This window comes from Callithrix jacchus, chromosome 2 (genome assembly GCF_049354715.1).
Source record: "Callithrix jacchus isolate 240 chromosome 2, calJac240_pri, whole genome shotgun sequence".
Lineage (NCBI taxonomy): Eukaryota > Metazoa > Chordata > Mammalia > Primates > Cebidae > Callithrix > Callithrix jacchus.
The window spans coordinates 65,476,117-65,490,027 of record NC_133503.1 but is presented as its reverse complement, the minus strand read 5'-3'; the positions used below and the strand labels follow the sequence as shown (position 1 = coordinate 65,490,027).

General features: G+C 39.1%; 1 protein-coding gene across 17 annotated transcripts in view; it reads right to left on the bottom strand.

Annotated features, from left to right (window-relative positions):
* Window positions 1-13,911, bottom strand: part of CREBRF (CREB3 regulatory factor) — an 84,325-nt gene that overhangs the window by 6,242 nt on the left and 64,172 nt on the right. For 9 of the 17 annotated variants that reach the window (XM_078364576.1, XM_017969667.4, XM_078364583.1 and 6 more), the window contains one exon: window positions 8,539-8,661. In XM_078364576.1, the coding sequence (XP_078220702.1) occupies window positions 8,539-8,661 (123 nt within the window). Of the gene's footprint in view, window positions 1-8,538; window positions 8,662-11,559; window positions 13,648-13,911 lie in introns of those variants that run through there. The other 8 variants (XM_078364574.1, XM_078364571.1, XM_078364572.1 and 5 more) reach the window with 1 other exon arrangement.

Here is a 13,911-nt window from a genome sequence, read left to right as displayed (position 1 = left end):
TAAGGTCAAAAGACAAAATCAGTAAATCAAGTAACAGAGGTACAAGTACAGTTTTTAAAGTATTAGAAAAATAAGAAGGATGGAAGAAGAAATATATTTGTCAGCCAGGTGTGGTGGCTCACGCCTTTAATACTAGCACTTTGGGAGACTGAGGCAGGTGGATCACCTGAGGTCAGAAGTCCGAGACCAACCTGGCCAACATGGTGAAATCCCATCTTTACTAAAAATGCAAAAAATTAGCTGGGCATGGTGATGGGCACCTGCAATCCCAGCTACTCAGGAGGCTGAAGCAGGAGAATCACTTGAACCCAGGAGGCAGAGGTTGCAGTGAGCCAAGGTTGTGCCACTGCACCAGCCTGGGCAACAAGAGTGAAACTCCATATCAGGAAAAAAAAAAAAAGGAATATGTTTGTCATTGCTCATAGGAGTAAGTCAAAGGATACCATAAAAAATATTGGTCGGGTGTGGTGGCTCACACCTGTCATCCAGCACTTTGGGAGGCCAAGGTAGACAGATCACTTGAGGTCAGAAGTTTGAGACCAGCCTGGCCAACATGCTGAGACCCTGTCTCTACTAAAAATACAAAAATAAGCCAGGCATGGTGGCAGGCACCTGTAATCCCAGCTGCTTGGGAGGCTGAGACAGGAGAATCACTTGAACCTGAAAGGCAGAAGTTGCAGTGAGCTGAGATTATGCCACCAAACTCCAGCGTGCGTGACAAGAGCAAAACTCCGTCTCAGAAAAAAAAAAAAAAGTATATATACAGACACAACCTTAAACCATGTGATCAAACTTGGCATGACCAATAATGAAACAATCTGATATTATATGCCTCTTGACTGATGGAATAAGAAGGATGTATGATGCATTCCTACCAGAACATCTAACTGCATTTAGTCATGAGGAAACAGATAAATCCAAATGTTGAAACATTTTACAAGACCTCAATTTTTCATAAAAATAAAATAAGATGGGGAGACAGATGTAGACTACATTATTGAGACAACTGGGAAAATTTAAGTATGGAATCCAAATTGAATAGTATATCAAGGTTGAAGCACTGGGATGTGACACTGGCATTGTGGCTAAGAAAATGTCCTTGTTTTCAAGCAATACAGGCTAAAATAATTAGAGACAAAGAATCACGATTTTTACAATTATTTTCAAATATTCCCTGTCCAAATACACATGTAGATAGAGGTAGAAATAAAGCAAATGTAGTAAAATATTAACAATTGGTGAGGGCCGGGCAGGGTGGCTCATGCCTATAATCCCAGTGCTTTGGGAAGCTGAGGCAGAAGGATCACTTGAGCCTAGCCTGGGCAACATAGCAATAACCCATCTCTACAAACATAAAAATAAATTCACTGCTAGCTGGATGTGGTGGCTGATGCCTGTAATCCCAGAACTTTCGGAGGCCAAGGTGGGCGGATCACTCGAGGTCAGCAGTTCAAGACCACCTGCCCAACATGGTGAAACCTCATCTCTACTAAAAATGCAAAAACATAAGCCAAGAGTGGTGTTGCATGCCTGTAATCCCAGCTACCTGGGAGGCTGACGCAGGAAAATCACTTGAATCTGGGAGGCGGAGGTTGCAGTGAGCCGAGATCAAGCCACTGCACTCCAGCCTTGAAGACAGAGTGAAAAATAATAAATAAATAAATAAATAAATAAATAAATAAATAAATAAATAAATAAATAAGCTGGGCATGGTGGCACACACCTGTACTCCTACAGTTGGTGCCAAAAGATGGCTTGACTCCAGGAGTTTGAGGTTGCAGTGAGCTAGGATAGCACCACTGTATTCCAGCCTGGATGACAGAGCAACACTCTGTTTCTTAAAAAAAAACAAAACAAAACAAAACAAAACAAAAAAACAATTAATTTTAAAAAACAATGAAAACAACTGATAAATCTAGTTGAAAGAAATGCAGATGTTCACTGTAAAATTCTTTCTACTTTTCTATAGGATTAAAATCTTAAATGAAAAGACAGATACAATAAGGATACATTTTATGTTACAGTTAAAAGCCAATCCACCAGATAAAAACACAAAGCTTTGCAAATTATCAGAGGATTATCGACAAAAGTGAAACCATAATAGATCATACGGTAAACTATTTTAAAAGGCATAAAAAGGTCACATAAATTCTAGCAGATCTTTTGATAACAGCACTTAAACCAAACATAGATCATATCAATTTTTAAAAATGAGCTCACCTATTAAAGTACAACCTCCAGAATAAATAACAAAGAAAAAGAAAATCCAAATATGTGCTACATATACAAATCTAAGAAAAGATCTTCTGATATCTTAATAAAATTAAGTTAAATTTTCATTTAACTAAAATTTTTTTTCTTCTTTTTCTTTTCTTTTCTTTTTTTTTTTTTTTTTTGAGGTGAGGTCTGTCACTCAGGCTCAAGTACAATGGCATGATCTTGGTTCACTGCAGCCTCCATCTCCCAAGAAAAAGCGATCCTCTCGACTCCCCTTCCCAAGTATCTGGGATTAAAGGCTTGCATCACCATGCTGGGCTAATTTTTTGTGTTTTTTTTCCTAGAAATGGGGTGTCCTTATGTTACCTAAACAGGCTTCAAACTCCTGGGCTCAAGAGATCCTCTTGCCTTGGTCTCCCAAAGTGTTGAGATTATAGGCATGGGCCACTGCACCTGGCTAAAATGTTTTAAAAAGATATAACTAATATAAAATGATTCAGAAGGATTGAAAATAAAAGAGTAGACAAAGGAATACCAAGTATAAATAATACCAAACAAATACAATAAGAAAGCTGCATTTGTGATTATAATCTTGTGTACTTCAAGATGATAAAAACTATAATTCATAATGCAGATCTAATACTAATAAATCCCATTCAAACATCCTAACATTCAGAAGCAAAAACACCGAAAATCTAAGATGAAACTGAAATACATTAGTGGAAACCTTTCTCAGTTCTACACAGAGTAAATGAACAGCCACACACACTCCCCATAAAAGGAAAAGACTTAATTAAAAATATCTAGTCAATATGTGGGAATCTTACTATAAAACAGAAATTACATCTTCTTTTAAAACCCCCACAGAAAATTTAAAATTGTAATCTTATATTAGGCTGCTAAGAAAATCTCAATAAATCCACAAAAAACTAGAGGTCAGTAATAAAACCAGAAAATAATAATCCCTACCTGCTGGGGGAAATTTTAAATCTCTCTCAAATGATTTTGGGGTCAAAGAGTAAATCAAACCTAAAATTTCAAAGTATTCAGAAAACAATGAAAATATGACACATCAGAACTTATGTCCAAATTTATATCAGCTAAAGTCGCTCTCAGAAGAAATTTCAAAGGCTGTTATTTACATGAATGATCAAGAAAGAATAAAAAGAAATACATTAAGTATCTATATCTAATAACTCAAAGAAATTAAAAGAACTGGTAAATTAAGAGCTGGTTTTGGGGGAGAAAGTAGAATAACCTATAATGAATCAAGAAATAAGGGAGAACAGACACAAAATAAGAAATGAAAAGGGAACTCTAATTACAGATGCAGAAGAAATCAAAAAACAAAAATGCTTTGCTCAATTTTAATAAATTTGAGGGCCAGAAGGAAGTAGATAACTTTCCACGAATATGTAAATTATCAAAAATGACTCCAGAAGAATTTGTAAACTGACGGAGAAATTACCTTTAAGAGAAATAAACTCAGCTGGGCTCAGTGGCTCATGACTGTAGCACTTTGAGAGGCTGAGGAAGTCATTTCACCTGAGATCAGGACTTTGAGACCAGCCTAGCCAACATGGTGAAATCTCACCTCCACTAAAAATACAAAAATTAGCCATACGTGGTGGTGGTGCATACTACTCAGAAAGCTGAGGCATGAGAATCACTTGAACCCTGGAGGTGGAGGTTGCAGTGAGTTGAAATAGTGCCACTGTACTTCAGTATGACAGAGAGAGAGAGTGTCTCAAAAAAAAAAAAAGGAAAGAGAAACTCCAACCCATTTAAACTGGTCCAGAGGCAAATTCTGGGAAAACAGCTACATAGTTGTTGTTACTGTTTTTGAGACAGGGTCTCACTCTGTTGCCCAGGCTGGAGTGCAGTGGTACCATCACCATTCACTGCAGCCTCAACCTTTCAGGCTCAGGTTGGTTTTGAACTCCTGGCCTCAATCAATCCTCCCACCTCAGCCTCCCAAAGTGCTGGGACTACAGACATGAGCTACTATACTCAGTCACCACGCAGAGTTTTTTTTTTTGTAGATGGAGTCTCACTCTGTTGCCAGGCTGGAGTGCAGTGGCATGATTTCAGCTCACTGCAACCTCTGCCTCCTGGGTTCAAGGGATTCTCCTGTCTCAGCCTCCTGAGTAGCTGGGACTATAGGCACACACCACCATGCCCAGCTAAGTTTTGTATTTTTAGTAGAGACAGGGTTTCACCATGTTGGCCAGGAAGGTCTCGATCTCTTGACCTCATGATCTGCTTGCCTCAGCCTCCCAAAAGTGCTGGGTTTACAGGCATGAGCCACCACACCACCACATAGATTTTTAATCTTCATTTCTCCATATAAAAACAGAGCAACTAAATGGCAAAACCATAAACCCATGGAAAACATTTACAAGTGATAATGTATCCCTAGGAACCCCAACATTCAGGAAGGTGGGAACAAACTACCAAAAGTTGTTTTTTTTTTTTTTCTTTTGAGACAGAGTCTTGCTCTATTGCCCAGGCTAGAGTGCAGTGGGGTGATCTTGTCTCCTGCAACCTCTGTTTCCAGATTCAAGCAATTCTCCTGCCTCAGTCTCCTAAGCAGCTGGGATTACAGGTGTCTGCCAACACACCCAGCTAATTTTTGTATTATTAAGACAGGGTTTCTCTATCTTGGCCAAGCTGGTCTCAAACTCCTGACTTCATGATCCACCCACCTTGGCCTCCCAAAGTGCTGGGATTACAGGCGTAAGCCATCATGCCCCACCAAACTACCAAAAGCCTAAGACATGCATGGCATCAGCATTATCAATATTTATGTGGATGGGCCAAAAGAAAGTAATGGAAATGAGAACAAAAAAAATTTATAAGTAGTCAATAGATTACTCACTGGAAAGTACAGTGGGGCCAACTTGAGAACCGCAGCTAAAGCTGTGAGGGATTTTCTCCAAATCAATACTGAATACAAGGTGAGTGCAAGGAACCCACAGTTGGATGTGAAGGAGTCCACAGTTGAGCCTCTGTAAACTCTGAAAATGGACCAGCCAGGACTCTCTTGCAGGACAAGAGTCAGCCGTGATAAAATAAAAAACTGGCCAAGGGCACTGGCTCAAGCCTGTAATCCCAGCATTTTGGGAGGCCAAGGTGGGCAGATCACTTGATGTCAGGAGTTTGATGCTAACCTGACCAACATGGTGAAACCCCATCTCCACTAAAAACACAAAAATTATCCAGGCATGTGCCTGTAATCCCAGCTACTCGGGAGGCTGAGGCAGGAGAATCACCTGAACCTGGGAGGCAGAAGGCTGCAATGAACCAAGATCGCGCCACTGCACTCCAACCTGGGTGACAGAGTGTTTTGAGATTCTGTCTCAAAACAAAACAAAAAACCCTCAGGTTGAAATTAAAATCAAGCAAGAAAGGAACTAAAGATACGAAACAGAGATGGTCCAAATAAAATGAGAGAGGGGAACAGAATAAGAAATCTCAGAAAGCCGGGTGCATTTTTTTTGTTTTTTCTTCAGACTTGTGTTTCCCTGTTGCCCAGGTTGGTCTAGAACTCTTGACCTCAAACAATCCTCCTGCCTCAGCCTCCCAAGTGACTGAGATTATAGGTGCAAGCCACCAAACCTGGTGTGCCATGTTTTTAAATGTTAACTGAAAAGGAGAAACTGTGAAAAAAAGAAAAGCTATTCTGAGTCAAACATTCTTTTAAAAGTTCTGAGAAACTAATTTCACATATATATGAGCAACAGGAAAGTATCAAGGTCAGAATCCCATAAAAAAACTTTTCTAAAAAAATTAAAAGAGAGAATAAAAGACATTAAAGAAAGGCATTAAAGAAAATGTCACGAGATGTGAAAGAACATAACAGAAACAGAATAATTAAGAAATAAGGTGACAGAATTCAGAAAAGAATTAGAAATAAAGAGGAAAATTAATTCCTGAAATTAAAAGGAACCTAAGATCAGCCAAGTAATCACAGAAAATAATGCTTTAAGAGAAACATAAGGTAAAATGGAGAAATAATGTTAAAATAAAAAAGAAATGAAGAGACAAAAATGATTCAAGAAAAAGTCACACGAGGCAGGGGTTTGAGACCAGCCTGGCCAACATGGTGAAGCGCTGTCTTTACTAAAAATACAAAAATTAGCTGGGCATGATGGCAGGTACCTGTAATCCCAGCTACTCAGGAGGTTGAGGCAGGAGAATTGCTTGAACCAGGAGATGGAGGCTGCAGTGAGCTAAGATTGTGCCACCACTACTGCCTGGGTGACAGAGCAAGACACTGTCTCAGAAAGAAAGACAGAAACAAAGGGGAAGGGAAAGGAGGGGAGAGGAGGGGGGAAAACTGACAAATAATAAAGATGGGCAAAGAAGAGCCAATCTATAGATAATAAGAGTCCCTACAGAAGAAAAGAAAAGCAAGGGAACAGATCAAACACTAAAAACATCTGAAACTACATAATGAAAGAATACAATATAAACATGAAAATATCAACCAAAAATGAGCAACTCTTAAGATACAATCTAGTAAAATCACTGGTATTTAAAGAAAAAAAATCCTTTTGGTACCTAAACAAAAACAGCAAAGTACTTATAAAGAAAAAATAATTAGAGAATATTAGGTTTTTTTGTTTTTTTTAAGACAGAGTTTCTGTCTCTCAGGCTGTGGTGCATGGTACAATCTCAGCTCACTACAACCTCCACCTCTCCTGCATTCAAGTGATTCTCTCCCTCACCCTCCTGAGTACCTGGGATTACAGGCACCCACCACCACACCCAGCTAATTTTTGTATTTTTAGTAGAGATGGGGTTTTACCATGTTGGCTAAGCTGGTCTCGACATCCTGACCTCAAGTGATCCACCCAAAGGCCTCAGCCTCCCAAAGGGTTGGGATTATAGGCGTGAGCCACCATGCCTAGCCAATATTAGCTTTTCAACAGCAACACTTTATGCCAAAAGAAAATGGAGAATCATATTCAAGATACTTAAGGAAAGAAAATGAGTCAAGGATTTCATACCTGGTAAAACTGATTTTCAAGTGTAAAGGGAGTACACAAGCTTATCAAACACCTAAGACGTTTACATTAAAAAATAAAAAGGTAGGCCAGGTGCAATGGCTCACGCCTATAATCCCAAAACTTTGGGAGGCCGAGGCGGGTGGATCACGAGGTCAAGAGATCGAGACCATCCTCGTCAACATGGTGAAACCCTGTCTCTACTAAAAATATAAAAATTAGCTAGGCATGGTGGCGCGCACCTGTAGTCCCAGCTATTCAAGAGGCTGAGGCAGGAGAATTACTTGAACCCAGGAGGCAGAGGTTGCAGTAAGCCAAGATCACACCATGGCACTCCAGCCTGGGTAACGAGCAAAACTCTGTCTCAAAAAATAAAAATAAATAAAAATAAATAAATAAATAAAATAAAAAGGTAAAAATAATTTTTTCTTGTAATGTTAAATTTCCCCCTGTAGGGGAAAGAATAAAAAGGAAGAATAAAAATGCTTTTAAAACTAAAAGGAAAGAAAAGAAAGAAATGCTATGAAAGAATATATAAAACATTAAAATAGCATCAACCTATTTGAAGAAAAAGTCAAGCCCTGAATTAATCCATATGGAGGTGGGAGGTAAGTGATTGCTGAGGAAAATACTGACATTTAGGGTCTACTCTTCACCTGATTGTTCTCAATATAAATGGAGTTTTGTTCAAGATAGACATTTGACCTTTCATTGTATAAATTTAATTTGGGCGGTTTTCATGGGTTGTATAATGCTGGGTGCCTTGGATGCTACTGTCTGTCAGGTGACTTGCTCCTATGAGTTGAGTTCTCATGTCTATCTCTATACTAGCTAGCTCTCTCTTTCCTATCAGCTCTCACTTGGCCTGACGTCCAGATGCCTGCCTCTGTGATCCTCCCCACGTTGTGCAATCTGTTCAGGGATGGGAAACGAAAGACCCAACTTTGTCGGAATCCTGTGAAATGCACTACTGAGTAAAACAAGTAAGGATCTCTACACTAAAGTGCAAACTGCAGGCTTGCCAGCTCTGGGACTGTTTGTCTTCTATGAAAGGGTAAAGTTGCTAGAAGTTTGTTTTTCTTAAGTGTTAAAATAGTTTCATGATTAAATCTAAATTACAAATCGTGGTCACCTGCAATACATGTTTATGAACACTAAATCCCAAAAGATAAAATTACTCATAAAGGAGAGTAAGTACAATGAGAGCACTTGAGTTTTTCCTTAAACTAAAAGAACTTTTAATATCCCCTTAAATCATACATCTTATACTACATGTTATCATTGTTATAAATTTATCTAATATTATTCTTACCAAGAGTATCTTTAATGAGGATTTCAAGCTTCTGCCCCATGTTGGGTCCTCTCTCCTCTCTTGGATTCTGTACCCGATTTACAATCTCTTGCTTGATGGAGTTGATTACAAACAATAAATTATCTGAAAGACAGAACAAAACACTTGGAACATGTCACTACCATGAAAGGCTTTCCTTTTAATTATGTACAACAGATAATTAAGAAATTAAGAATGTGGGCTGGGCGCTGTGGCTCAAGCCTGTAATCCCAGCACTTTGGGAGGCCGAGGCGGGTGGATCACGAGGTCAAGAGATCGAGACCATCCTGGTCAACATGGTGAAACCCCATCTCTACTAAAAATACAAAAAATTAGCTGGGCACGGTGGCACGTGCCTGTAATCCCAGCTACTTGGGAGGCTGAGGCAGGAGAATTGCCTGATCCCAGGAGGCAGAGGTTGCGGTGAGCTGAGATCGTGCCATTGCACTCCAGCCTGGGTAACAACAGCGAAACTCTGTCTCAAAAAAAAAAAAAAGAAAAGAAATTGAGAATGTGTAAGAAAACATTAAGAAGTAATTATTATAAGCAGCTCCTATCCAAAGAGACTAATTTTAAATGATGTGGCACTTGTTTTTAAAAAATATCTCAGGCCGGGCACGGTGGCATATGCCTATAGTCCCAGCACTTTGGAAGGCTGAGGCGGGTGGATCACAAGGTCAAGAGATCGAGACCATCCTGGTCAACAAGGTGAAACCCTATCTCTACTAAAAATACAAAAAATTAGCTGGGCATGGTGGTGTGCGCCTGTAGTCCCAGCTACTCGGGAGTCTGAGGCAGGAGAATTGCTTGAACCCAGGAGGTGGAGGTTGCGGTGAGCTGAAATTGTGCCATTGCACTCCAGTCTGGGTGACAACAGCGAAACTCCGTCTCAAAAAATAATAATAATAAAAATAAATAAATATCTCATGATTGGCCAGGTGCAGTGGCTCACACCTATAATCCCAGCATTTTGGAAGGCCGACACAGGCAGATTGCTTGAGGTCAGGAGTTCAAGACCAGCCTGGCCAAATGGTAAAACCCTGTCTCTAATAAAAATACAAAAATTAGCCAGGTGTGGTGGCATGTGCCTGTAAACCCAGCTACTCAGGAGGCTGAGGCAGGAGAATCACTTTAACCCAGGAGGTGTAGGCTTCAGTGAGCCGAGATCATGCCACTGCACTCCAGCCTGGGTGGCAGAGCAAGACTTCGTCTCAAACAACAAAACAACAACAGCAACAACAAAACCCTCAAGATTACTGGGTATGCACTCTTGATAACACACTGTAGCCAGGTGTGATGGTGTGCAGCTGCAGTCCCAGCTACTTGGGAGGCTGAGGCAGGGGAATCACTTTAGCCCAGGAGTTGCAGGTAGTAGTGCACTAGGATGATGACTGTGAACAGCCACTGTGCTCCAGCTTAGGCACCACAGTGAGATTCCATCTCCAATAGAAAAAAATGGCGATGAAAAAAGACAACACACTGTAGACATGAATCAATGTCCACTATCCTGTAAGTAACTTGCCCTACTTGTCTTCATTGCTTTAATACCTGATAGTGACTGCTATATAGAATCATAGGATCTTAGTAAATGTTTATTAAATAAATCAAACCAAGTCCCTTAAAAACAAAAGCTTTAAAAACAAATTTTCCCACCTTAAAAAGCTTTAAAACAAACAAAACAAAAAGCAAGTTAACCCAAAATAAGTAAAGGAGGGAACTAATAAAGAGCAGAAATTTATGTAACAGAAAACAAATACACAATAAAAATTAACAAAGCCAAAAGCTGGTTCTTTGAAATGATCTACAACACTGACAACCCCTCACCCAGGTAGCTTCATCATGAAAAATAAGTGATAAACACCAATCCCTCACATCTGTAACGAAAAAGGTGTTACCACTTTAGAATCTACAGATATTAAAAAGATAAGAAAATATGGTGCTAACAGATTTAACAACTTAGATGAAATGAACAAATTTATTGAAAACACAATTTAAAATCCATATACGAAGAAGCCAGGAAAGCCAGGCTCATGCTTATAATACCAGCACTTTGGGAGGCCAAGGTGGGTGGATCGCCTGAGGTCAGGAGTTCCAGGGCCAACATGGTTAACGCCCATCTCTAATAAAAATACAAAATACAAAATACAAAATTAGCTGGGCATGGTGGCGGGTGCCTGTAATCCCAGCTACTCAGGAGGCTGAGGCAGGAAAATTGTTTGAACTCAGGAGGCGGAGGTTACAGTAAGCCAAGATTGCACCACTACACTCCAGCCTGGGCAACACAGCAAGATTTCATCTCAAAAAAAAAAAAAAAAAGAAATGGCTGGGTGCAGTGGTTCACATCTGTAATCCCAGCGCACTTTGGGAGGCCAAGGCGGGCAGATCACTTGAGGCCAGGAGTTCCAGACCAGCCTGGCCAACACAGTGAAATCCCATCTGTACTCAAAATAAAAATAATTAGCCAGGCATGGTGGTGCATACCTGTAATCCCAGCTACTCAGGAGGCTGAAGCATGAGAACTGCTTGAACCCAGGAGGCAGAGGTTGCAGTGAGCTGAGATCATGCCACTGCACTCCAGCCTGGGCAACAGAGTGAGAAACTGTCTTTAAAAAAAAAAAAAAAAAAAAACAACCCCATACATGAAGAAATAAAGCACCTGAATAGTTTTTTCTAATAAAAGAACTGAAATTACCATATGTCTTCCCAAAAGAGAACCAGAAGATTTTAATAGCAAATTCTATCTAAATACGACGAAGAAATAAAATTGATCTAATAAAACTTTGTCAAACAGAAAAGAAAGAGAGATCATGGTCCAATTAATTCTATGAGGCCAGTATAGCCCTGGTACTGAAATGTTACAAAAAAAGAAAAATCATAGACCAATGTCCCTCTTGAATGTTGACACAAAATCCTTAACAAAACACTAACAATGAAATGCAACATATAATATTAGGATAGAATAATATGAAATATTAGCAATAGACTCCAATATAAAAAGGAAAATGCAGCTAATCAAGTAAAGTTTATTCCAAGAATGCAAGGTTGGCTTAACATCCAAATATTAGCACATGTAATTTGCCACTTTAACAGGTGAATATGTGATGTATTAACAGAATAAAAAAGAACAATACATGATTGTTCCAAGAGATGCAAAAAAATTATCAACACCCATTCATAATAAAAGAAACTAGGAATAGAAGGGAACTTTCTCAAAATGATAAAAGACAACTCATCTACAAAAAAGCACAACAAAAACATCATACCTAAAGATAAAAGGTTTCCCCTGAAATTGTAAACAAGGTAATCATGACTGTATTTAATATTCTGGCTGTTCTAGACATTTTGGTAAGACAGAAAAAGAAAAGGCATAAAGATCAGAAAGGAAGAAATAAAACCATTCCTATTTGCAGATGATAACTGTGTCAGCAGAAAATCCCAGGGAATCCACATACCAACTGCTGGAACTACGAGTAATATACAAAGCAAAAATACGTTTTATATATTAATACCAAAGAACTCAAAAATAAAATTTCACCAGGCTTGGTGGCTCACATCTGTAATCAGCACTTTGGAGGCCAAGATGGGTGGATTACCTGAGGTCAGGAGTTCAAGGCCAGCCTGACCAACATAGTGAAACCCCGTCTTTAAAAAACAAAAAAAATTATTTAAAAAAATAATAAAATTTTAAAAACAATTCCATTTACAGAAGCACTAAAAAATGTAAAATACACAGGGTTACATCTAATAAATATGTTCAAGCACTCTACACTAAACACTGTAAAAGATGGCAGAGAGAAACTAAAGAAGACTTAGCTAGGTGGAAAGAGATACCAGGTCCATGGATCAGAAAACTCCATTTTAAGATAGTAATTCTCTCCAAATAGATCTAAAGATTCAAAGCAATCCCAATCAAAGGTCCAGTAAGCTTTTCTGTAAAAGGTGATAAAGTAATTTGATAATGTATACAGAAATGCAAAAGACCTGTAATAGCCAAAACATTTAAACAAAAAGAGCAAAACTGGAGGAATAACAAGAACTAGCGCTACCTGACTTAAAAGGTTTACAGTAATCAAGACAGTTTTGTATTCACACGGCCAGATGCAGTGGCTCATGACTGTAATCCCAGTTCTCTGGGAGGCTGAGATGGGAGCATTGCTTGAGCCCAGGAGTTTGAGACCAACCTGGGGAAGACAGCAAGACCCTGTCTCTATTTTTTTTTTTTTTCTTTTTTAAAAATAATTTAAGTAGAGACGAGGTCTCACTATATTGGCCAGATTGGTCTTGAACTTGTGGCCTTAAGCAATCCTCCCACCTGACCTCCCAAAGTGCTAGGATTACAGGCATGAGTCACCATGCCCAGTCCCATCTCTATTTAAAAAAAAAAAGTTTTATATCCACATAAAGGAAGATAAAAGTATCAATGAAACAGAAAACAACATCTAGAAGTAAACCCATAAATATATGGTCTATTGACTGAACAAAGGTGCAAAAACAATTCAATAGGGAAGGGAAAGCCTTTTCAATGTATGGTGCTTGATTAACTAGATATTTATATGGAAAAAAATGAACATCATCTTTTACCTTATACCATATGCAAAAATTGACCTAAAATAGATCATAAGCCTAAATGCAAAACCTAAAACTATGTAAATTCTAAGAAAAAAAAAACAAGAAAATATTTGTAAATGTTGGAGTTGGCAAAGGTTTCTTACGACACAGAAAATCATGAAATATAAAAAAAAACTGACAAATTGATTCATCAAAATTAAAAATGTTTGATCTTTGAAAGATGCCAATGAGGGCCAGGCATGGTGGCTCACATCTATAATCCCACCCAGCACTTAGGGATCCAGCACTTTGGGAGGCCAAGGTGGGTGGATCTCTTCAGGCCAGAAGTTCGAAACCAGCCTGTACAACATGGTGTAACTTTGTCTCTACTGAAAATACAAAATGCAGCCAGGCGTGGTGTGCATGCCTGTAATCCCAGCCACCTGGGAGGCTGAGGCATGAGAATCACTTGAACCGGGAGCAGAGGTTGCAGAGAGCCGAGATCATTCCACTGGACTCCAGCCTGGGCAGCTAAGCGAGACTCTGTGTCAAAAGAAAAAAGAAAAGAAAGAAGGGAGGAAGGAAGGGTAGGGAGGAAAAGAGAAGGGAGAGGGGAGAGGGGGGAGACCAATGAGGAAAACAAAAAGCCAAGCCAAAGAACTTATATCCAGAATAAAGAATATTTATTTATTTATTTACTTTCTTTTCTTTTTTTTTGAGACAGAGTTTCACTCTTGTTGTCTACATGGCACAATCTTGGGTCACTGCAACCCCCACCTCCTGGGTTCAAGTGATTCACCTGCCTCA